The sequence below is a fragment of the Streptopelia decaocto genome, assembly GCF_964273445.1.
Source record: "Streptopelia decaocto genome assembly, chromosome: 4".
NCBI classification, from domain to species: Eukaryota; Metazoa; Chordata; class Aves; order Columbiformes; family Columbidae; genus Streptopelia; species Streptopelia decaocto.
In genome coordinates this window covers 23,198,602-23,224,821 of record NC_138658.1, presented here as the reverse complement: position 1 = coordinate 23,224,821, position 26,220 = coordinate 23,198,602, and the positions used below count along the sequence as shown (strand labels likewise).

Here is a 26,220-nt window from a genome sequence, read left to right as displayed (position 1 = left end):
AGCTCCCTGCTGATGGGGCTCTGCACTGAAATGGAACTCTTCCTGACAGGAAGTCAGCCGCGAAGTGTGGAGACCTCTGAAAATAAAGTGTGCTTTAATTTGACACCCTGCTGTTTTACAGCTAGTCTGTTTAATTTGAGACTATGGAAAGAGTTTTAGTGGAGGGGAAGGGTATGAGATTATGGAAAGTTCAGTGAGCGGCAGCGCTTGTCGCTGACTTTATACTAATTACAAATATGTGAATATTTTTGTTCGTGTTAACAAACCAAATAATGTGTCTCTGTTTCCCAGGAAGACTGCTTAAGAAATGCACGATTTGGGGAACAGTGCTGTTTACTCAAGGTTCTGGCAGGAGAAGCTTTGCATAGTGGTGCTGTTCAGTTTGTTGTTTAACCTTTAGTCTTATTTATAACTCGTCTGTGTCTTTTTATGTATCTCTGCAACTGGGAAAACATCTCATCAAAGATGTTGATGATGCAGTAATCTTTCAAAAAATATTTTAAGATAACTTGTTTAAGTGAAAAAAACCCAAACAAATAATTCAGATTATGCAGCAATCAATATGATATTGGGGTGCATGTCTGTTAGGCATTAGGTCCTAATTCTGAGTCAAATTTGATTCAAAAGAATCATCTGGATTTTCCAGTACCCTCTGAATAGTTATGAAGACATTTATTTCTACTTCTACTTAAAATAGAAATAGTTATTTTTCTTTTTGAAAAATTTACTTGGTGAGTGCAGGGGAGGATTTGCAGTGAAAGGAGCAGAAAATTATTATTTATCAGGTTTATTGTAGCAACATATAGAGTCAGAGGAGAATAGAGCCCTGTATTGCTGGGTGTCATGTAACAGTGGAATAATGGATACCCAGAATATTTTAGTCTAACGAAGCCAACAGATGCAGGATGAGAAAGGGAATGTAGTATGCAAGTGGTGTGTAATGGAAGCGACATGTTAGTTTTTCTGCCTCCCCCCTCTTTTTTAAAAATTTGATTTGATTTAGCTTCCTTTTCTCTAAATCTTTTCTTAAAAGATCTGTATTAGGATAGGATTACCCAAGGGAAAGATAAGGGACAGGTTTGGTCATCCTCTGTTTTGACTGAAGAGGTGGGATTGGTTTACTTACTTTGTTTTCATTCCCCCAAAGGGGTACAATGATAGCAGGAATCTTGTTCATTGTTTGCATGCATTCATTAGAAGAGTTTAATTAAAACTAAGATACGTTTGGGGAAAAGGGTAATATAAAGGGGCATTTGGTTCCACAACAGTACTCACCATGTATATTGTTGAGGTTTTTATTAGTTAAATTGGTTCAGTTAAAGCTTATCAGACATTAAGCAGGAAGGTTGCTGCTATTTGGCAGTGATGATGATGATGAATGGGATCAGTCCATCACTGCTGGTGCAACCGTGCAACAGTGATTTTCTTGTCATTATAGTTAGTAGTCTGCCTCGGAATAGATTTTCTTCCATACAGTGGTTTTACAAAAATTCAAAAACTAAAATCAGAGTTAAACGAAAGAGCACTGGAGCCAAGAGGCAGTTGCCTTATACTCCTGCTATTATTCTTTGTTCTGTTTCCTTTTCTCCATAAAATTTATTCAGGCACTGCAACTTGATTATTTGGATGTCTACCCATTGTTTGTATGTTGACCCTTCTCCTCCCTTCTGTTTTTCTGACTTATATCCTTTGACTTTGTTTCTTACTTCCCATTGCTGCATATTTACAGAACTGCTTGGTACTTTGATTTCTCAATTAACATTTAAGATTTCTGTTCCAATTCTACCTGAAGCTACTGTCTTTCATCTCAGCATTGAAAATAGCTGATGGTTAAAGAACCTGAAGAGGAAACTGCAGTTGAAAAGGTTTGATGGTAGATGAACTCAAACCTGACCTCTGATGTCGTTTCATGAGGAGTCATGGCAACAGCTTACTAGTGGGAGAGAGAAACAGAGACATTGCCCAGGAAAATTGCTTCCTCCATCAGAAACTGTGGACCTGAAATCAGTGATCCAGTCGTTCAGTTTTCCTCCATTCTGCAGTTTGTTGCTGTACTGGGGTTGTAGAGGAACTGTACTTATCTGTCTCATCTTAATGTGACATTGGTTCCAGGGGTAAAATTTTACTCATCAAGTCAGGAATTAGATCACTATAACAGGCATGTAATCAATGTTTTTCATATACATGTTTATAGTTTTTTGAAACCAGATACAATAATGAAGTTTATGATTTTTTTTGTGATATGCAGCTTTTATGCTGTGATAGTTACAATTGATAGCATTTTCTTTAAGTGGTGATATTTTAATAATTTTATATGAACTTCTGGCTTAAGTAATTTAAGCTTTTTTTTTTAATTACTAAAATCCTCTTTTAAGAATATTCAGCATCACCATAAATTATGACAACTGCAAACTGTAACATTTTTTTTTGCTGTATGTAATTGCTAAAGATTGTATGTGCTGTAATATTTTATGTAATGTATCTCTCATAATACCGTATCTTTTAGGATAGATTTTTGCAGTTTGTAGAGAAAACAACAGTTGTCACTTTGAGCCATCTCATAGCATAAAAGGCATTGTCTGGCAAGCTGACAGTTTTTTATTTAGTATCTTATTGAACGACGTGGTACTTAAGTATGCAAACTACTCCAGTTCAATGTGTATTTTCAGAATCTATAAAAACTTATTGTGACTTGGGCTCAAACTTTTAAGTATTGAAATTAAACTCTCATTATAAGGTAATTTTAGGCATTTACCACTAACAACATAATACCAGTTTATAGGAAGCTCTGTTTGCATGGAATATCCCAAATGGTTAAACAGCAGGGGAGTCTTCTGCTTTTAGTTAGAAAACTGCTGTTTCGGTATGGCTTATTTACTACTTCTTTAATACTTAATGTAGTGTGCTGTGGAATTGAGCATGCAAAAGTCAGCAGAGAGTTCTGTTTTCTGCGTCTAAGGTTATTACTTGCTGTACAATAATAAAGGCACTATTTTATTGGGTTAGTTGTAATTAACTTCAGCACTAGGCATTGATATAAATCATTCCTAATCTGTTTTCTTTACATTTTCATTCTTTTAAACTGATTTAACATAGCTTCTTTCTGTTGTCCTCTTACATAAGGACTAGGGTTGTAATTGCTTTTTTGAATTAGGCTGTTGGAAGCTAATGTGCATGTTGATCCAAGAATTGATTAAGGAATGCTAATGAATTTCATATAGCACTTTTAAAAGATTTGTAATAAATACTGTGTAGTAAATACTCTATAGCAGTGATCTGTTATACCATTAGAATTCAATACAGTGTTGTCATGCTGTGCAACTGGAAAAATATTGTGGTATGAGAAACTTTGATTCTGCTTCATAGTTAAAATAGTAAACAATTCTGTGATTAAGAATAAAAAATAGCATTCCAACTCTTCCTCAAAGTATATTTTATGAAAGTAGCTATCATTATTACAATCTTTATTTCTGTGTTTTATCAGAGGCAAAATACAGAAACACTTTACTTTTGGGTTTAGGGTTTTTTTTTCTCCTCAGTCTTGTTTTTTGATACCAGCTGGGCCACTAGTGTACTGCAGCATTTTCAGTTGCTCATTAACAGCATAGGTTTGAAACAGGAATGATATATGACTTGTTTTCAGTCAGTTGTGCAACACCAAAAATGTTTTTCTTGAATTTCCCTTCTTTTTCAGGGTTAGATAGTCACATGCAGTCTCGACCCACTGTTATAGTTCATTAATTAGCTTGATGTGAGTGTATTCGGAATGTTTTCCCACAGCAATGTGCTCAGTGCTATCCCTCCACTTGAGAAACAATCTAATCTAGTTAATTTTTACACAACTTTCTCCTTGAAGACTCATTCAGTTTTTTAATACAAAGACCTTAGCTGTGTACTGTCACTAGCTGATTTTTTGACAAAAAACAATGTCTTTTTAGTGGAATGCCAGCAGTAAATACTTTTTATTGTAACCGAGTGTGTTTGATAGTTTTAAAGTCTTATAAAAATAATTAGCTCTTTTATATAGTTCTAATGGCAGCCTTGCAAGTTTCCCCTGGAGCAGTCTCTAATGAACAGGCCTCGATTTTTCCAGTTGGGCTTTTAGATTCCCTGAGGACTTGACTTCAGACCTTGAAGGGCAGCAGCTGCCATTTGTCTTAAGCCTGGAGTTGCCAAACAGACAGGCCAAGTACTAACAGGACACATTTGTACAGCCTGAGTATGTGGAACCCCGATAGAGCCCTAATGATGATCATCTGTTGAGAGCTTGTAGCTGGCCAGGGTTAGAGTAACTTTTATTACCCTTATTGAAATCAAAACCTCTGTATTGATTACTGAGAGAGCTTGACTTGTTACGCTGATGCCATGGTAAAGCTTTCATAGCCAAGCCACTGTTTAGTGTGAAATAGTATCCATTGTTTAAATGTTGATAAATTCAAACCTGTTTGATAAGTTTTCCCCTGACAAGATGTTCTGAATTTTTGGCATAGTAGTAAGTATTTTTGTAAGCTCCCTCTTTTCCCTCTAAGTGTCAAGATTCAGCAACAGTGATGCTCTGTAAAGAAATGACCATGAATATAATTATTGAAATGTGGGGTTTTATTTGTCTCAATCAATTTCTGATAGTTCTTCCTTTATTGGTACATTTTTTTTAATTTTATTTGAGCATCCAAGTATTACGGTATATATACTGAATATAATTTTCTCCAAGTGTGTTTTTGTGTTACTCTTATATTAAAATCTGTCACATCCTTGCATTTTTTTTTTTTGTACACTACGTAGCATGCACAAGTTTTGATAGTAAATTATTACACAGAGTTACGAGATATGATTTCCCATGATTCCATATGGGTTTTAATTTTTTTCAGTGAAGCTTTGTGGATTAAAATAAGCTAAGCATGCTTCAACTCTCTATAAGTAATTTATGTTTTTAGATATTCTACTTAACATGGCAGTCTGATTTTTTTTTTCTTTTTTTAATTATGAAGAACCCAGCTGAGATATAATCTACTTTTCACTATGTGTTCTTTAGTGTTCATTTCATTCAAGCCTGTAGTGGATGTGGTGCTGAGAGAGTGGTGACACCAAGTGCAAACACTGCTGAAAAGTTCTTGATAGTTTACTTTAGGTGCTTAAAGATTAGTATATCTCTCAAAGAACAAGTTTTCTTCATGCAGATTTGACCTTTACTCTAGGATATAATGTCTTTTAGTCATATGTTAACACATTTTCCCACGCTGCTCCTTAGTGCTCCATTCATAGTTGTCATTATCAAAGTCATCCTTCTCATTCATTTAATAATAAAAATAAATTATTAACACTCCCCCAGCTTTATGGGAAGGACGGATTAGCAAATAATTTGCTCTTTTTTTCTTGCCTACAAGTGTGTGTTTTAACTGTAGGAGGTAACTCTTAATTGTGGAATATGTTAACGTTGTTAGAAGGATATTTTTTAAAGTTTCTGAGGAAAATTAGTTATTAAGGAGGATGAATGTGTATGTATATGTGAATGAAAGTAGTAGTACGGTTTGCCACAGTTGAAAATAGACCAGTTTTCTTCTATTGGAAATGTTTTAAATATTCTGTTAAAGATTCATATTTAATTGTTTAGCTGTCAGACCAGTTGAAGGATTGGTCTTATAAATGTGTTTGAAACATGGTTATATTTCTTCCCTGGAAGTGCACGGGTGAGCAGGGATACAAGCATTTGCTGCCTATAGGCCAGCACTTCCAATTGGAAACCAACAAAAATGTTTGTCAACAAAAATTTCTTGGCATTTGTTTGCACGATTAGAGTTTATGAATGGCTATATTGGATTAGATAAAGGCTCCACGTTGCTTATTGTCGTAAATCCAAGTATAGATACAGAGAGATGCTCAAGAAGAGTAAACCAGGGCAAGCATGTATGGTACTTTTCCACTCTCCAGCTATTTTCAGCTTGCATTATTTTCTTTATTGGATGTAGTTGTTTCTGTGTATTAAGTAAACATCAATGTGGTGGGTTTTTTTTTTTCTTCTGTGTACTTTTGCAGTCTTTTCTTAATCCTTTTAGTCACCACAACATCCTTTGGTGATAGATGCCACTGATTTGTAATGCACTGTGTAAAGAATGACCTGAGGTTCTTTTTTTTGGAAGCTGACTCCTACTATATGCTCCTTGTAGAAGAGGCTTTTGGGCAGGCCTCTTTGGCTAAATGAGAAGCTCCTGAAGTATTAGAGTGGAACAAGGATATTCAGAATGTGTAAGGAGACAGCAACAAATGGGAGAAATGGCTGATCAATAGAGTTGACACTAGAAAATTAAAGTCCAATGCAGACTTCTTTAAAGAACTTTTCCACTTACCTGAATCTGCTATATAATTACAGACATACCTTATGTTTAAGAAAGGGGAGGGTCAAGTAATATAAAAGACCTTTCAATGCATTTGAAAACTGAGATAACTACACATACATATGTAGCTGAAATGAAAAAAATGGGGCGTAGAATTACTAAAGATTGTTTTGCTAGACTAATCTCATAATTGGTTATGGTCTAATGCATATTGTGGTCTTTGACCAAAATATATTTCCTAGACAAAGGAAATGTGGTAGTAATTGATGAGTTTTAGTAGAACATTTGGTACTGTCATACAACTAATTAATAGTTAGGACTAATTAAAAAAAAAAAAAGCCACAACATAAAATAGATTTTGAAAAAATCCCAAAACTGACTCATATAGGACAACACTAGATCATCGTATAAACCTTGAGGAGATTATTAGTTTCTGAAAGGGGGGGATTTAAAATCAGTACCGTTTAGTGTTTTCATTTAATGATCCTTGTGCATTCAGAATGTGGTAATGAAACATGTTGATGATATAAAATCAGTGCTATAGAGGACTGGGATATAATTTTGCTTATGGCAGAGTTGTGCTGTAGCTACAGGAGATGTAATGTGTTATTCCATACACAATTGTAATTCAGATGAGACTTGAAGCACCATTTCAGGAAAGGATGTAGTTCTTGTATTTTATCTAGAGTACTTATGGAAGTGTTTACAGATTCCATTAAGGAAGTAGGTGAAACAATAATGAGCTAAGAAATTTCCACGTCAGACGTAGTATTTGAATAAAATGTGATTTCTTATTTGTCTCCTTGTAATGGCTGTTTTTCATTGTAGCTCTTTGTGATAGTGTTTAGTGCTTCGAGGTTTTTTTTTTTTTTTTCTGCTTCATTATTGAGTGTACAGTGACCAAGAGCATTAGAAGTAGATTCTCTCAGTTACTAAACATTTATTGCCATAGGAAATGATGGTCAATTAAGTACAGGTTAGAACAGGTATGAAATTATTGACTTTGTTGATCTTCCCTTACAGTCCTTCCTTAGGAAAGTGCTGAAATGTGTTTTGTAGTTATTTAGTTGCATTAGTGGTTGAGTTTAAGGCTTTTAACGTGTTTTTTCACTAATACCTTTGGGAGATGGATAACTAAGATGTTGATATAGTAATGCAATGTGCATAGTGAGTGTAATTGTTTGAGAGAGAACGTATACTGTGAGGAGGTATAGAATGGATCATGAAAGATGATGATTAGTGTTTTCTTTCAACTATTAAAATTAGCTTCAGGGTGTGTTCAGTTGTGATTTATGAAATTGTTTAGACTAGCGCCTCCTTTGATGTCTCATGTCGAGAAAAATACTGAAAAGTATAATGATAAATGCACTTGCTTTTCACTTTTGTCAACCTCCATCTTCACCAATTAAATGTTCAAGTATTATAGTGATTTCTCTTGAAGAGAAGAGCAACAGATGGGCAATGTCATTAATGAAAATAAATTTTGGTTTTCTTGAGTTTTCACACATTTAAGCTAACAAATAACGGTATTAATTATCATAATATGAAGTTAAATATTTAGAACTTGAAATTACATTTTAAAAACTCTTATGAGGACTAGTTGCATGTGCAATTTTGTTTAGAATATTAGCAATTAAAAGGCTTTTTTTTTTTTTTTTTTTTAATCTGAATAAATGCTTAAAGCTTTTGCGGACAGCTTACAGGCTACCTTGAAACCATGTAATGGTGACCATAAGGAGGCAATATGGGAGAACTGGGGGAAGGAGTTTGGGAGCAATATTAGTAAGATATATACATAGCAGTAAGGACCAATGGTGCTATTTGATGTAGCCTCAAAAAAACCCCAAACGAATCCCAAAGCCCCAAAACCCCCATAAGTGATAATTTGTAAATGGAAATTAGCTAGCATGTAGAATATTGCCTGCCTATTAATGTGTATAAAATGATTCTATAAAAAGTAATTAAATACATTTATAATTCATGATGACTAATATATCACAAATTCCAATTATACTACTTTTAATTCTGAATACTTGAAAATTATAATATGTTGTTGCAACTTAAAAATGATAAAAGAATATGTTGGGCCAGAGGTCAAGCCTTGGGAGATCAGAGTTATAATCCCTCCTCTGCATTTGAATTCTGAGGAGTTTGGTTGTGTTGTGTGGTTTGCTGTTGGTTTTTATTTTTTTTTAGGGGGGAGGTTGTAGTGGTGGTGGTTGGTGGGTTTTTTGTTCATTTGTTTGGTGTTTGTTTTTTATACATGGCTGAGGAGGGAAGGATTTATACTGTAATATACCAACAGTGTTCTATTGGCTTTGTGTATGTCTGATCAAATCCTTCATGTCACTGACTGAGAGAGAATTCTGCAACACTGAGCAGCAAAAAATGTGCTTCGTTGACCCTTGAGCATTAAAAACTTCTATATTCAGAAATCTTAAATTTATTTAAGAGATATTTGCTGTTTTGCAATTTTTGCCTGTGTTGGATTTGATGAGATTTTTGAAAAGAACCACAGTGCTACAAGTATTTATGTGAATAATCATTAGGATTATTATTTCATACAACGGAGAATAAAAAATCTAGGCAGCCACTGTGGAAAAGCACATGAAACTTAAGTACGGTCTCTGTATTTTCCCAAAAATATAAAGTCCAGACATTTACTACCCTAATTTTTAGCTCTGTCAACTTGTTCCTTTTGAGTCTGAGACTAAAAATAATCCTTGTGTTTTTGTTGACCAATTCTGCTTTCTCCTCAACTTTGAAGCAGGGGAAGCAAGACTCGGTGATAGGGGCATCTAGGTTGGTTGCTTCCAATGGATCTCTTCTGGGGGTCAGGCAAAACCTGTGCCTACATGTTTGAGGTGTAGAATTTTGCTGCAATTCAGGGTTCTGGTTTGATGTAAGAAACGTGAGGTGCAGGTGTCCGCCATTACCATAATATTAGAGTGTTAAAAATACGGAGTGTTAAAAATCTGTTAATTTATTTGAAACATACTGGGTTTTAATGGTGCAATATTTGGATCGTTAGCAGATTTTTTGAGTAGAGGTGGCTATGTGATGCTGAGGTGAGGATTATTATCAGCATATATGTTAACTAGACTTTAAGCTATAAGAGAAAAATGAGCATTACCTTAATGTGAAAGAGCGTTTCTAGCATTACCGAGGATTCGGCAAGGCAAAAAGAATCAGTGAACCAGAATAAGTTCAGAATTAGTGTATGACATAGTAAAAGAAAAGGTTGCAGTCATTTGTGGGATGTTTTTGTATTTTCTTTTCCCCTGCACAGAATATGATTTTCAGTAAATGATACTGTTTTGTTTCTTCATGCTGGCAATGTTTTTTTCTTTATTAGCACATAATTAATGCTATGTATCTTTGCTGATGGTGGTGAAAGTTGTTAAAATTGAAAAGAAACTGCATGACTTTGTAGATGAAAATGTTTGTGGGTTTGTTTGTTTGTTTTTCTCTTAATTTGCTTTTTATACAACCAGTTTTATATAAATACATATATATATAATGTTTTTTTTCTTGCAGGAGTGGCAGAACTCTATACAAAAGAATGCTGGCCTTGCGTTTATTGAGCTTGTCAATGAAGGAAGGTATGTCACAATATTTGATAGCACCTCTACATCAGCCTTCAAGAAGAAGTGTAGCTTGAAACTTTTAAAAAAGAATTTATCTTCTTCCTCTTTTTGTGCCATTTTCTTTGAGTTTTACAAGCATGATTTCACATTCTTTAACACTTCTGTTTAGTTTTAATACTGAATGTGTGATTTTGCAGAAGCGCAGTGGTCTTTAGTTTCATTAAATAGTTCACTTTTGGTGTGTCATGGATTTTCTTTCTTCTTGTCCTTGTGCACTGGTTAATGCTGAAACTGTAATTTGTATTCAGCTAATCTCTTGAAGAAGAGAATTGATATTTGGAAGACATTATAGCTAGGAATTGTAAGATAAGCCTCTGTCTCAAAAATTAGATTCCAGTTTGCTCATTTATTTCCTGCTTACCTCATAAAATACAAAGGAAGAGGGTCTCTTTAAGGTACAAAAAAATCCATTAATATTATCAATTAGATTTAATGTTCTGTCTGTAACTATATTTGTATATTACTGGCAGAGCAGGTGAAGAGGCCATGCTCTTTGACTTGTAGTGGCGCTTCAGAACCATCAGTATTTTCTTCATTAGGAATTGATTGTTGAGGCAGACAAAAAGCAATATTTAGTTTTTCTAAAGGATTTTTTAAAAGATACCTTAATTAGCTAAGGAGTACTATAAGAAAAGCCATTTTCTAAACATAAATTCTGTTAGTGAGTAACTTGAGCTAGTAAGAATCCCAATAGGACATAAATTTTAGAGGATTAGAACAGCTACTGAATTTAAACCAAAATCATTCATCACAGAAATTAAAATGCTGTATAAATATATTTTTATCATTGTAGGAATAGGAGAAATGACTGTTTGAGATTTTTCTTTTAAAACGTGTAGATGTTCTCAAGATACATAAAAATAATTACCATTTTAACGGTTACATTTCAGTTTATGGTGAAGGAAACACCATTCTGAGGCAGAAAAAATGTTTTGCTACTAGTCTTGATCCCAAGGGCCAAGGTAAAGTAACAAGGGTGTTCAGTTACAGTGTTAAGATCTAGCCTGTAGTTGTTTCCTATTATGTGAGGCTGACCTGTCTTGACCTTACTTATAAAGTGCCTGCTATAAATTTGGCCCTTGATTAATGTTTTATTAGCATAGATAACATAGAGATCCCACACACACGTAAACCACAATGGAAGGTTCGTCTGTGTAAGATGATTATTGTGAACAATTCCATTGCTGAGGCTGAGTTTTAAGCAGCAGTTACCCAGTAGTTATTCAGCTTGTCCAGGTCAAGCTTTCAGAGAGCATTCTATCAGTAAAGTGTTTGGAATTTACTATTTTCTTTTAGAAAAAACCCTGCAGTGCCCATCACCGACAGATGGAATCACTCCCCCACCTCCATAAACAACATCGCTAACTTACAGTCTAGCCTCAGCAGAGTGCTTGTCTCAGGGACAAATGATCCCTTGAAGACTGAAAAGTGTGGTTTTGGTTAGCACAAAATATCTAAGTAATTCTTACTTCATTTCAGTTCTGACTCATAGCAGAGTTGCTTTTTTAAAAAAAGTGGGAATATAACTTTCATTATAGGGAAGAGGAGAGGAGATTAATTTCTTAAAAATGGCTCCTTTTATCTATCTCAGTTTTCTTTAATTGCTGTTTATAGGAGCCTTTAAAGTTATTGCTGAATTGGTCATTGTGGTACTTTGTGGCTTTTCAGCACTCACTAAAATGAAAATATTGTCCCTCCTATGACATGAACTACTGCTACATCCCAGAACTACTCTTTTCTTATCTTTGCGTATGTTGCGTATTATTTTTCTTGCACGTATGCTAACACTTCTATTGAAACATTTCAGGCCTTGCATTTCATTGAATTTGGTTTTGGTTTATGTATTTTTGCCATAATATTATAATCTTAAAAACTAAAAAAGCTAAAATCTGTTAATTAAAACTTAAAAATTTAAATAGTGGAAAGATACTGATTTATACTTCAACTGTATAATTATACAATACTAGTTGATTTTTTAAATTGTTTCTATAAGTACTCAATAAAAATAAGACAAAGTAGCTGTACAAAAGACAGAACTGTTTTCAGCAAGGAAGGAAGGATGTCTGTGGGTACCATGACAGGCAGAGTGTTAGAATAAACAAAATAAAATTAATAACTAGACAATATGCATAGAATTTGTGAAGTCATAGAATTGCTATTGTCTGCTGCCTTGGTGGAGAAAGTCTTCCTTATCCTATCACCTTTGTAAACCAGGGGTGTATTCCCAATGTTTATTACTACTTTTTAAACTAAATATTTAGTCGTTACTAACTGGACTAATGATACCAGAGGACATTTGAGTTTGAAATGTGTTCTGTTGGTTTTGTTCATCAGGAAATAAGACAACTGAAAAATCTTTCTGGGAGAGAAAGAGATCTAGAAGAAGTAGAGATCTAAATCTCTTCTCATACTTGCTTTCAAATGTCTTTTTTTCTCTTATGTGAAAGGTATGAATGTACCTCTCTCTCTCACATCAGTTGAAAGCTTTATATTTAGGCTTGCCATGTTTTGGCTAGGATTCCCTGGACAGAAATATGTGCATAAAGTTTGCCTCTGGGACTCATAAGCTCTACAGTCTGTGTGCTGGACTTGGAATGTGTTGGTCTGAATTTCATCATGTTCACAAGTAACTAATGTCTTATGTATATAGTTGCTCCCAGACTTTCCAGATATGTCAGATCCACTGCACATGTGTAGCAGAATTCATTTGTGCCCGGTGAAATTTTGGATCTTGAACTGGAAAAAACTATATAGACAGGAGACTAGTATGTGAAGATACAGAACTGTAAACCTACCTGAAATTGAAATGCACAGCTGACGTCTTTTGAGGCCAGGTTACAAACATAGTAAAACAAAACAAAACCTGACCACAAACTGTGTAGAAAACCAGGAAGGTACCGAATGTCAATGGAAAGCTAAAGAAACAGGTATTAGAAAATAACCTCTTTCTACGCATAAAAAGAAATGTCAATTTCAGTATGTTGCTACATTGAACATTAATCTGGTTTTAATAAAAATGAGTAAGTGTTGTTCAGTATAATTGTAATGTCTGGGAACACTATTAATGATGTCTGAAACCTTGTTAAAAAGGTGCCTGCACCCACTGCTGCTCCATGTACTGAGCCATCTGCGCAGCAGAAGTATGAATTGCACATTTTCCTTAGCCTCCTGAACTTCTGTCAGTCTGGATTTCTGTCTTTGTGCTTGCCTTTCACCTCTGGGTCCTCCCTTTGGGGAGACACTGTTCTGGAGCCTCAGCCCAAGAACTTACTGATGAGGGAATTTCTTCACTGGAACTGTCCTTTGCCTGTGATTTGGTCCACTCATAGCTGGTTCTCTCCTTTGGAAACTTCCAAGATGTCCAGACAGATTCCTTTTTTTCACCCTGAAACTAATTACATTTCCTCCCTATGCAGGTCAAACTATTATTACTGAACTGAAAAAAGGGAAGCTTTGTTTTACTTGCTTGGGTATATAAATGTCTCTTTTTTGTTAGACTGTAATTTCCTCAACTTGACTAGATGGCAAACAAGTCCTTTGGTCTGTGGAGGTTAAAACTTTCTCCTGTCGCTTTGATTCATTAGCACACTTTAGTGTGAAACATCTCTTATGCTAGACCTTATTTTCTTTATCTGTCAGTGCACTAACAAACGTACTCGAGCTTGAGACTAGGCATGACAGTTATTATCCCCTTTTGGGTGATAATGGGTTTGGCATGGCAGGGGTTGAGGGATCAGTCTCCTAAGCATGCTGCAGCAATTATTCTTTCAGATTTTCAGTTGAAGAGACTCTTGAAGATGCCTAGTTTTAATTTTCTCAAGCAGAGTTTTCTTAGTCATCCAAAGAACCAAGTGCTGTGTTCTGTAAGCGTATTGTTATACATCTGTAAATGCATATTCTAACAGTAGGTGCTTTAAAAAGCTGTCACATAAAGTTTGGTTGAAAAATAACCTCATTAAACTAGCAGAATACATGTAGAATTTCCTCCTTTTTGCCTTCCTTCTTTTGAGTCCTTAACCAAAGCAAACCAACCAAAACCTAAGGATTCACAAGTGTATCCAGGAGAAGCAGAACTAATGGTGTTTGTTTTTCTGTAGCTTTTTCTCATTGCTAGATTTTCTGTTGTCTGATGTGGAATTAAATCTAATCGAAATTCTCCTGCCATATTAGAGGATTCTCTTCCTATATTGGATTTTCTGTTATGGGTTTCAATGCAGTGAACACAGTGCCTTTTTTTTTCTTTTAAGGATGCTTGCAAGGGTTTTTGTCCTCTGTTGGATATATACGTTGTATAAAATTAATATTTTTTGAGAAACTCCAGCCTTCTATTAAAAATATTTGTTGGAATTATCCAATGAATTCCAAAATTACTGGGAGAAGAAAGAAGGCAGACAGCACACAAACCAAATATCCTTAGCAAGTAAAAATTCCATCAACCAAACAAAAAAAACCCCAATCCACTCCAGAAATAACCAGATGTAACTGCCGTTATTCTCCCAATATATAACATCTAGTGGTATAAAATCTGGAATGCTGTAATCATCTGTGTTTCTGTAGCTTTTTTTTCAGAAGGAACTGTACTAAGAATTTCAACATGTCACCTGCTGTTCTTTCTCTTAAATTGTATATATTACTTTTGACTTGTCATAGATGCAAATATTTTTTTAATATTGAAATAGTTGGCAATTGAACTAGTTGGCCAATTACTTGCACACTTTCCTAACAGAAAATAGGGGACAGATGTAGGCTGCCCCATTCAATTGTCATTCACTTGCAATAGTGCGGTCACTCGCAAGGAATGAGTGTTAGAGAATATGTTGCCATAGGAGCAACTACTGTGATGGAAAATAGTTAGAAAAATACAGCTATTAATGAAAAAATGGATGATAACTGACAGACTTATGCTTTGTGCATAATTGACCAAAAAAGGCTCAGGAGAGAAAAATGATAAATGCAGTCATGTCCTAACTAGAATTGATTACTGCCCGTCTGCTCCCTTTATTGCAGCTTCCTTGCCCTGATTCTGATAACACAGAACCTGCACCTTAGTCTTGATTTGTAAGAGAAAAGAAAGTGTGTTCCATATTTTCTTTTAGCAACCCATTCTGTTTAATTGCTAGGTTTTGTAAAAGGGATTCGTGATGATTCGTTTTCTGAGGTTTTATGTTATTGTTTTGATTTCGTAGCAGAAGCAGTTTCGTTAATGTGTGACTTTGAACTGCAGAAGATCATTAGGCTAGACTTTAAACAACATTTTAGATGTGCTGAAAATTAGAAATTGTGGACTGAATGTGTTTCAGAGACAGATAAGTGACTTGAGGTGGGGTTCTTGACACTACATTATTTTTTGTGCATGTGTGCGCTAAGGTATAGTGTGACATGCACAACCATTTTTAAAACATTTTTTTTATTTCACTGAGTTTTGTTTGATCATCTGTGCATGAATTGCATCATTTCTGTGTAACTGGAAACATATGAGCTTTGCTGCATTTAATGAGTAAGCAGAAGCTGTTTGGGGAGAACTATGTATTAATGATTAAAAGTTAATGTAAGTTTTTATTAGTGGAGATGCCAGTAACTTTGGAGGGTATGTAAGTGACAAAGGTAGGTTTTGCTTGGGAGAATATGTCATTGATTTGCTGGTTCTATTGAAAAAGCAAACTCATAAACCACTTGTGAGTGCCTGGGAATTCTTAATTTTTTTAATGTAGAACGTTTTTAGTAATATCTGCTTTTAAAAAATAAATCGGTGCAAGAGTAACAATAAGGTATTTATACTGCACTCTGTGTATGTACGTGTATTGTACTATTGCTATGTGACTGAAAATTTTCAGAAAACGATAGTGCTACCATGAATACAACCTCAGATCAATTTTCACTGGGCTCGGACATGTCTTAAGTGGCTGTCCTAAACAGAAAAGGTTGGATCGGTTTGTGTCCTCCCTCGCTGTCCTTTTGGAGTGCTGTTAAGTTTTATGCTATCCCATGGTGAGTGCTGTTTTTGGTGTGGTGTTTGTTTCGTTTATGTTTGTTTGTGTGTATTGGTTGTTTTTTTTGTGCTTTATTTTTGTTTGTGGTTTTTTGGCTGTTGTTGTGGGGTTTTTTTGTTTGTTTTTTTTGTTTTGTTTTGTTTTTGGTTTTTTTTTGTTTGCTTGTTTGTTTTTTTGTTTTCCTATTTTAAGGGGGCAAATATGTTAAAACTTTAGTCTTCAGGACCTTATGGACTGGTCTGTGGTTTTTGATGATTGAATAGTGTATCTGTGTGTTCCACAAAGTGATTATAAAACTTCCTTGCAGCAGTAATTCCAACACTTAGTATACTGAGCAGTCAGATCCCATAAAAGACAGCGTGTATCCCTGTAGAACATATCTCGTTTTGAAGTAAGAGGATTTCTTATATGCTGGGTTTATGAGGAGTGCAAGTAGGAAAGCTTACCTTTATCCTCCTTTCTTGGCTGTCTCAGAGTTCTCTGTTGTGGTAGCTTCTGGAACACAGACAATCTCTCCGTGTAGTATGTTGAGAGATTTATGCCTAAACAGCTGTTGTAAATGTCATCTGTAAAGCTTTTGCGATATTTTGACTAAAATTGATAATTGTTTTCCATCGGTAATACTAACCTAAAATTTATCCATCTCTCACTTTCTTCGCACGTATTTTTCTGTTCCATTTTTTCCCTCTTGTACCTTTTCCTTTTTGCTTGTTGTAAGAAGAAACTTGACTTTGTACTTGATCATCTAAACATTCAGCAGCCAGAAATCAGCGTAAGAAGATTTCTTGCTTTGTGTCCCATAGTTTTCCAGTGTAATAATAAAAATCAGATTATTTTCTGATTTTCTGCAAGGTCCTGCACCTGGGTCAGGACAACCCCCAGTATCAATACAGGCTGGGGGATGAAGAGCAGCCCTGTGGAGAAGGACTTGGGGGTACTGGTGGATGAAAAGCTGGATGTGAGCCAGCCATGTGTGCTTGCAGCCCAGAAAACAAACAGCACCTGGGCTGCATCAAAAAGAGTGCATCCAGCAGGTCGAGGGAGGCGACTCTGCCCCTCTGTTCTGGTAAGACCCCACCTGCAGTACAGTGTCCAGCTCTGGGGTCCTCGGCACAGAAAAGACATGGACCTGTTGTAGTGGGTCCAGAGGAGGACCACAAAAATGATCAGAGGGATGGAACATTTCTGCTATGAGGACAGACTGAGAGTGTTTGGGCTGTGTAGCCTGGAGAAGAGAAGGCTCTGGGGAGACTTTATTGTGGCCTTTCAGTACTTAAAGGGGGCTTGTAAGGAGGCAGTCTGTTTATTAGGGCCTGTTGTGACATGACAAGGGGTAATGGTTTAAAACTAAAAGAGGGGAGATTTAGACTAGATATAAGGAAGAAATTTTTATGATGATGGTGTTGAAACACCAGCACAGGTTGCTCAGAGAGGTGGTAGATGCCCCATCCCTTGAAACATTCAAGGTCAGGTTGGATCAGGCTCTGAGCAGCCTGATCTGATTGAATTGGGGAGTTGGACCTTCAACCCAAACTATTCTATGAGAATATCTCATGTATTTGGCTGGAACTCCATCTCCCAGTGGCTTAGCACTTCATTCCTGACCTAGCAAAGTATGCAAGTATATATTTAACTTCCAGCATGGGATCTGTCCCATTGCTTGTTTTTACTAGGCTGTTCATCTTTTCAAAGTTAATCACATGGTTTTAAATATTTTAGCACAGAAAAAAAAAAAAAGTGCTTATACAGAGGAAGAAGAGTTTGTTGCGAGCAGGAGAGTAGTCCTGGTATCCAGAGTCTTTACCCCTATACGTATTACGGTCTCACTACTACAGACCGTGTCCATTCATGCTCCTCCCATGTTAAAGATCAGAAAAAATGTTAATTTAATAGCCTGTCATAAATAAAGCCAAACCAAAAGGGAATCTATCAGGGAAGAAGGAGTGTAAATCATCACACTCAACAGCATTATGGTGTTTAATAACAGTGAAAAAAATAAACAGATATGTGAGTTACTAGTATGACGCATATGGGTCTGCATACAGAGATTATGAAGCACAGGCAAGAGAACATTATTAGACTTAAATTTTTCTTTTGGGTTAGGTGTGTTACCTTCACCAAATAAATGAAAACCTGCCCTTTTTCTGTGGGGAACAAAAAAGTATAAAGAGATATTTTTTGAAAGACTTTTTATTTAACAGAAAAGTAACTAATGCGATCTAGTTGCTGGAATAAAAAATAAGATAAAAGCAGAAAAGAAATATTGTGGTGGCTTAATTTTTTTTAATTGACAGTAATTACCTTATTGTAAAATTTATTTTTAGGGGAGCATGGTGTAAAATATCTCTTCTTTAAAAAAAAAAAAAAAGAAAATTGGGGCATCTTTCTGAAAGCTGTGCTTTAGTTCAAGCAGAAGATACAGACTTGATGGAGAAATTAACTTATTTTCAGGAAAACATACAAGATCACTTCTGTGTTGGAGTCCAGACTAGGTACCAGAAAGGACCATTATGATCCTGTAAATACAGGAAATGCATTTACTGTCTTAGTGAGGAAAATCAGATTTTTCTAAACTGTTTTTTTGTTTGGCCTTTTTTTTTTCTTTTTAAGAAGCAAGCACTTGTCTATCATAAATAAAGTTACCCAATCTAGCTGATACAGTTTATAGCCACTTGCATATGTACAAAATGTCTTTTATGTAGTGTGGAGTTGAACTCATACTTTTGCAAGAGTCAGGTTCTTGTCCTTGCCTCAGCAGTGGTCTACTCAGCTGGAAACAGTTGTTCCTCATGCAAGCAGTGAGCTACACTTAACAAATTTCCATTCAACGTTTTGTTTGCCTCAAATGGAAAAGTAGCAGCTGCCAATGTTCCTGAAATTAGGGTAGAGGTTAAAACGTAATTTTAGACATATAAGCAGAGGTGTGTGCTGAGAGCTTGTAGTTGCATTTGATTTTTTATGATGGCTATAGACTCTTCTATATCATGCCATCATTACATTTATGTATAGATAAATATTTAGTTTGCTAAGTTTGACACTTTGAGGTCAATTCAAAATAGAAATGGGCAGCATACTGTGTATGTGGATACTGTTCTCACAGAGAAAATCCAGACTGGCCTAGATAATGATACAACTTGAATTGTTTATTAGAAGAAAGTTAATCTAAGCATTTACAGTGTTTGGAAAAGGTGACTGAAAACGAAGATTGGAACTTTAATTCTTGATTGTAAATAATGAACACAGCTGTCATATGGTATAAACTAGTAAATTATTTAATATAGGCCTCATTTGTATTAGTAAATAATTTTCATATTCACCTCCTGGAGACCTTTAGTTGCTAAATTTGGCAGTTTGCAAGAAGGGAAGCAATTGTATAATAATTGATACATAATAATATGAAGCTTTTACGTTTTTCTGAAAACAGCTTGAAGTTACTAGTAGGTGCTTGTGCTAAGCTTGGACAGTTCCTTAGCTGTCATCCTTAAAAAGTTTTTGATTGCCAAAATAACAAGTTTATCTGCACAGTCATACCTAAGTTTTATGTAGCTGGCCTTGTCCTATATGGAATATCATAGAGACAGTGAGGAAAGTGTGGGGGATTAGTCAGGAGAGTTGGGGGTACAACTGATCTGTAGGAGACCGAGCTCTTTCTGATACTGAAAAGCTATTTGTTTTTACTAGGTACACTTCTAGCCTCTGTTGAGAATGTTGTTCCTATGTGAGGGAATTTAGTTCTTTGCTGTGTTTGGAACACGTCCATCATCTCTGCAAATGCATAGTGAGAGCCAGTGTACAGTCAGTCACATAGTGGGCTGCTTACTGGTTACATTTAGAAGATAAGAAGGAAAATCCATGTTGTAAATCGTTAAAACAATTATATAGGGTGTTTTCTTGAACAGATTAAAGAGAGGCTTTTAAAGGATAACTAGTATTAGATTAGAAGCGGGCCTTTTAGAGGATAACTAGTGTTTTTCAAAGTTCAATCAGGTTTGCAGAAGGTACTGGTATTGACTACGTCAATGAAGATAATGGGATACTGTCCAACTGAGATGTAAATTGCAATACATGATTTTATAATGTAGGAGTATTTATGATCCCCATATTTTTAGACAGTTTAATAAAAAATGTGTATTGAAATGCTTATGTGACAGATATGAATGTACTACTGGGATCTTGGAGAAAGAGGGGAATCGGATGCTTGGAATTTGCCCAGACTATGAAATGGGTTACACAAAGTTTCTTGTTGCTGGTTTACTAGTAGGGATTTATCTTTAGCTGAAGATTATTGTAAATGATTAGAGGCAGAGGTTTAGCTTTTTTTTTTTTTTTCAATGGATGAACAGTGCCTTCTTAACTAGTTTATATTCTCATTTTTTTTGAAGCCATGAAAAATTATTAAATTGAAGTTGCATCACTGCAGCAATGTTGGTTCTGCAAGATTTTCAAAATAAAAGTTTAACACTAATGCATGCAGATAAATTGCCCAAATTGTGTGTTTGTTGATGAACAGCTACCTTCATTCTACAAGTCACTAAAAATGAAAAAAAGTAAAGCATGGCTCTAAAACAGTGGCTTCTGTACAAGCCTCCTCCAACAGAAGGTGAAGGTGTGCTTCAAAGAATGAATTGTGCTTATTTTTTTCTTTCAAGACTTCATCCATGGGGAGACAGTAATCCACTGGTGTAACTGGTTCATGATCCCATAGTCTCATTTCGTGCTTGTGCTGCAATTATGGTCATGTAGCGTGAGAAGCAATGAACATGGTGCTTCAGGTGTTGCTCTGCCTCTGCATTTCTTTGCATTGGAGTAGACTTGCCTCCTGCAAGTCTGGAGTTGGGAATAGCGTAGGAAAAGAGACAACAGAGCATTGATGATCGTACTATCAAACGTACAGATAGAGACAGGTGGAGCCTTAGTTCAGATAACTTAAGTTCTAGGGGATAAGATTAACATTGTATACATTAGAAGGCATCCTGCATAATAAATCCTTTGTGAAAAAAGAACCTTGGTAGACTCTGTGAACTTTTGGAAATGTACTTTAGCTTAAATGTGCAAGCAAAGCAAGTGATTTTATGTTCTGCTACTCTTTTCTACATTAGCAACTGAAAATATATATAATTTTTTATTTTTTAAAAAGCAGCTTTATTAACTGAAAAACTAACCAGTAGAGCATATAATGGATTTGTCTGGTGTATCTTTGAGTGACCCTGTGGAAATATGCACCTTCTGTAATAGTGTGGCTCCTGTATAGCTAGTTTTAACTTTATGAATCCCAATGTAACTAATTAAAAAGGAAATGTTTTTAGTAATAATATCTGAACTCACAGAATAATTGGGTTATAATTCAATCTGTCAGCTCTGCTACCATTCATAAACTCAGGGTTTATGAAGGCCTCAGAAATCTCAGATTGAATTACAGCTTTATTCTGAACATAACCTGGAACAATGTATATCTTAGCATTTCATTTGTGAGACTGAGGGTGTTTTATAATCCTGAAAATATTACTTAAATGTATACTTACCATGAAATTCCAATTTTACATTTGGAGGAAAAAAACCTATCCTGCAATTCAGTTTTTTATTTAGACTTTGCATCAGTTACATTAAGGCTTTCACTGTGGATGTTTATATACATAAACTGCTTACTTTTCTTTAACGTGTGTATGTGAAAGGTTTTCTTACATATCTATATTTCAGGTAAAACAAATGGCTGTCTAGAGTGTTTACATTTTGTTTAATACTTAGTCTGGTTTACTATTGAGAATACAGTTTTACTAGTTGCCAGAAAATCACCCTTCAACCTTATGGATACCGTTTTCTTAGCACAATAAAGTCAGTTATGGAACAGAGCTCAAAATATTTGTGTATATACTGTATTTACAGATTTTTATTTTAGGACTTCATTGTCTTAAGGCAGTTCTTAAATATTCTTTGTCCTCAGGTTACTGAGTCAAACCATGAAGGACCATTTGGTAAGAGTGGCTAATGAAGCAGAATTTATCTTGAACAGACAAAGAGCAGAAGATATTAACCGCCATGCTGATTTTGAGGTAAGAAATTAAATATTAAAAAAACTCAAACAGCAACAAAACAAAACAAAAACCCAACAAACAAAACCATGCACACAAAACCATCAAAACATAACAAGCCCATTGTGTTTGAGGATTCCAGTGCCTGATAAGGACTTTTCAGGCACAGGAGGTTCCATCCTGAAAGGTGCCTTGCAGTTGTAGGGTGTTTTGGTAGTTTTCCACTAATTTTGATGGAAAAACAAGCTGCGCAAAGCAGCTCAGAACTTGTCAGAATCTGCAGACTGTAGTTTGTGAGGGGAAAATTTTTTTTCATACCAATGCTCATATTTTCTGTAAAGCAAATATCACTGTATGTGTTAAAGCTGCTTAGCGTTACAGTCAAGATATAACTTGGAAAAAAAAGAAAAAAGAAAACATCCAAAAACCACAAACAGAAACAAACAAACAAAACCAACAACCAACATACTGAAGATAAATGATAATAGTCTGTTAAGTGCAAAACAAAAAATGACTTTTTTTCTCTTTATATCATTTGCTATTTCACCAAATCCGTCTCTAAAACCATTTTCCTTGTATTTTACATGCCCCAGTGTGGTTTTGTTATGTTTTTGTATTTTCATCCCACTTAAGGGATTCTGAAGTGCAATAGTGGTCTTTGTTTTCATAGACTTGTAACAAAAATAGAAGCCTTTTTTTCTGAATCACTTTAGCCATACCTCCAATTTTGGATCTCAGTTACAACATGTATCTCCTTTCTCTGTGCTTTAACTATTGTGTTGTTTAAATGAAAACAAAGCTATATTTCACTAAATTCACTAATATTCTGCTTAAGGAGTACTTAGTCTGTCTTCTGACATATGATACTACTTGTGGTTTTGTTTTTAAAATGAAGCATTAAGAGATTGAAGGCACATTTGTGTTTAACGTATTTCTAAACTGTTTTTCTCTTAAATCTTTACTTGGAAAAAATACTCCCCAAAGATGAAAGCATATTTGTCTTAGACAGTGCTTATGTTCTAAAGGTCATCTGTGTTGGCCCCAGGATTCAAGCTGTGCGTTGTTTAATAACATATCTGCACTTCATCTAGAGCTAGTTACCCCCTCCTGCAAACAGAGATGTTGTAAGATATCTACAGTACCATTTTGCAATGGTGAAATAGCAGGCGTGTTTCATTTATTACATCAAGGGTTTGGCGACAGTCCTGTGGAGATGAAAAGTGCATCTTTTTACTTCGTTGCCTGATAATCATTGGAGTGGGACATGCTTGACATCTTTTGCTCGGGATTTATGCAGAAGCTCCATGCATGACATGCCATTATTGATTAGATGAACAGACCACTTTTTCTTCAGATGCAAACTATTCACAAAGGTGTGCACCTATGTGGGAAATCTGAGTGAAGTAAATGGTTCTGTCATGTAAATATGGGGCCATCAATGAATACAGTTGTTCAGTGACAACTTCACTGTTAGCCTCATTTCAGTCTTAAGACACCTTTTTATGATGTCTGCAAGAAATTTATACTAAGCATCAACTTACATTTTTTAATATAGCTCTGAGTTCTTCAGTGGCATATCCATAGGATAAGAGTTGGCTGATATGTGTTTAAGTTGATGCTGTTTTGAATCTGTGCTGTCTCAGTATGATGGCTCAAGGGGCTTAACTCCTCAGGTTGAACTTAAACAGAAACTAGTGTACTAATGTAGCAGCAGTCTGTTTATCAAGTTCAGTTTTGTTACCATGTTGGAAAAACTTAGATCCAGCAGCACTTTTGCGGGTCTGAGGATATACAACTGTTGGGTTCTACCAAAAGCTTGAATAACAAAGCTGGTGTCTCATGAAGTTAGTGTTACTGATGTCTGTGGCAGACTTCAGTCAGTGTTATGTTTCCTTTGTGAAAGGGGGAACTGTTGGTCACATTCATTTGAATCTGCAGGCGTCACATGGACAATAATTCCTGTGTACCCTGTTACATCCATCCATGGTATGGTTCATCTGGCTTTTACATGTCCTGTGAAATGTGTTTGGCTTGTTTTAGCACAATGGTACTGTTTAGCCATGGTGTTCCTCATAGCCTTTTAAAGTGGTGCTCAGGGCTATAGAAAACATGCCGTTCTTCTGTCATGTGCCCAGAAATGGATCTTTCACTTGACTAGACTGGAGCTGTTCCAGCGCTTACATGGGAGCAGATCTGTGCTGTGTGGGGCTGCTGACATGCAGTGCATTGCAACGGGTACACGTGTTTCCATTGTATGAAAGGGTGTAGGTGTTGATGCCTGTGGTTTGGTCCTCACACTCATGTCATGACAAACTTACAGGCATGTGACAGGAAGGACTCACAAACAAGAGAAAAAGGACTTTCAAAACAATTGGTAGAGCCTTTGATCTGGTTCATTTCTCTGACTTGAGTACCTGTAAGGAAGCAGAGTAGCAGATGATGATCCCTAAGCTAAAGATCGTTCTGGCTAGCCTGACTGGTGTGATTTGGTCACTTGGATGCACCTGTTTCCTTGATTTGCTCTTTCATCTTCCATCTGTTATTGAGAAATGAGTTCCTGTTGGAATGAAGATCCTATTCTTTCAGTCATGAGAGACCCTCCTTGGTCAGTCCATTAAATCCAGTATCCCATCTACCATGGCATGTGTCTAGAAAAGAGCGAGGAAGCAGATAGACTATACTTTCCTAAATACTGTCATCATGTAGAGGTCTGTGGCTCAGAGCCTTGCCTAACCGCAGGTGATGTCTTTAATAAGATGATGCGGTTTTCCTGCCATGATTTTTCCACTTCCTTTTTTCAATTGAATGTGAATATTTTGCACTTATAATGTCGTAAGATGGGGAATTTCCCTGCTGTGATAGGTGAAGAAAATGAGCAGATCCTGTGTATAACAAAAAAATTAAAGAATTTCTTGTAAAAAAAAAAAAAAAAATCCCATAACATTTAGCTGTGAAGAATGGTATGTGTGAACAGGGTTTTGATCACATTTAAAAGCATTTTGTGATTGTAGTAATTACTAGATGAAAAGCGGCAACTGTTTTTAAAAAAAATGGTTGAGTGGAGCATGCATGGTTCAGATCAGAAATTTTCCCACCTGAGCTGTGGAGAGAAAAGAGATGGGGCTGGTTGAGTGACAGATAAAGATCCAGAGACAGAGAAGAAATTCAAACTTGCATTTCTGGTGTTTCAGATCACATATGAAATATTCCATTATAACACTGGGTCAGCAAAAATCCAACCCCCAAATTTATTTTAAAGATCTGTAGTATGTTTACTGCTAACTGTTTTTCATTCTCCCTTTTCTAAAAATCATGAGAGAGATGAGCCTTGCAATATGTATGTCAGGTTTGGGACAGGTTTGCACCATGGTGCTAATGCAATGTAGTCCTATAAAAACTTTCTGTAGAACATTCTTTTGACTTTTTATTTTTAAAGGCAAGGACAGTTTTAAAATAAAGGGTAAAGTATCTTGTCATCATGTAAAACTGAAGTCAGGTATTTGGGGCACACAGAGGCAGGAAAAAGTGAAGAGAAATTTAGACAAGCTTTGTGATGAAGTTCTGTATTTATATGTTACTGTATAGCATTTGGTTATCAATAGGGTAAGGATGATCATTATAGAAGGAAGGAAAAACCTAGGAGAATAGGTAATACAAGGAGAGACATTGCTGAGCAAGTGCAAGAAAATATGTCACGTGACATTTTAAAAGATGCACAGGGTCTAGAGGAGAAGGTACCCCTCCTATTTGGTCCTTAATTCATTGCAAGAAGAGGACAGATGTTTTCCTTTCAGAAATCAATTGAGAAACGTCCACCTAGCAATTCTTTCACAGCCAGCAGGAGACAGAGAAGCAGCAGCAAATCTGACATGTATTCTCTTTGATGTGTAAGATCTGTCTTTATGTGTCTATACACTTTCCATACAGTAGGATGACAGAAGTTGCTGTAAACTGGAGGGGCTTGGCTTCCCTCAAGGAGGATGCAATCTCCCATCCTCTCTGGAGGGCTCTGCCTTACAACTCAGCAGCTTGGATGAACCCAAAAAGTCTTCCTTTTGGTGCATGGCCACTACTTTTTTTTAATAGGAGACAGTATAAGTAACGTAAGAAATTATGAGCAAACGTGTTATATTGTCTGTCTCCTAAGCTGGCATTTTTAAAAAGACAGGAAAAAATTGCTTTGGGAGTTGATGGATTGGTTGTGAGAAGTTTTTCTATAGCT

The 26,220-nt window shown here is 35.8% G+C and overlaps 1 protein-coding gene across 5 annotated transcripts in view; it reads left to right on the top strand.

The window, feature by feature from the left end:
* The window catches only part of LRBA (LPS responsive beige-like anchor protein), a 411,832-nt gene that overhangs the window by 119,252 nt on the left and 266,360 nt on the right, over window positions 1–26,220 (top strand). For all 5 annotated transcript variants that reach the window (XM_082050428.1, XM_082050426.1, XM_082050427.1 and 2 more), the window contains 2 exons: window positions 9,870–9,934; window positions 21,911–22,019. In XM_082050428.1, coding sequence (XP_081906554.1) covers window positions 9,870–9,934; window positions 21,911–22,019 — 174 coding nt within the window. The remainder of the gene's footprint in view (window positions 1–9,869; window positions 9,935–21,910; window positions 22,020–26,220) is intronic.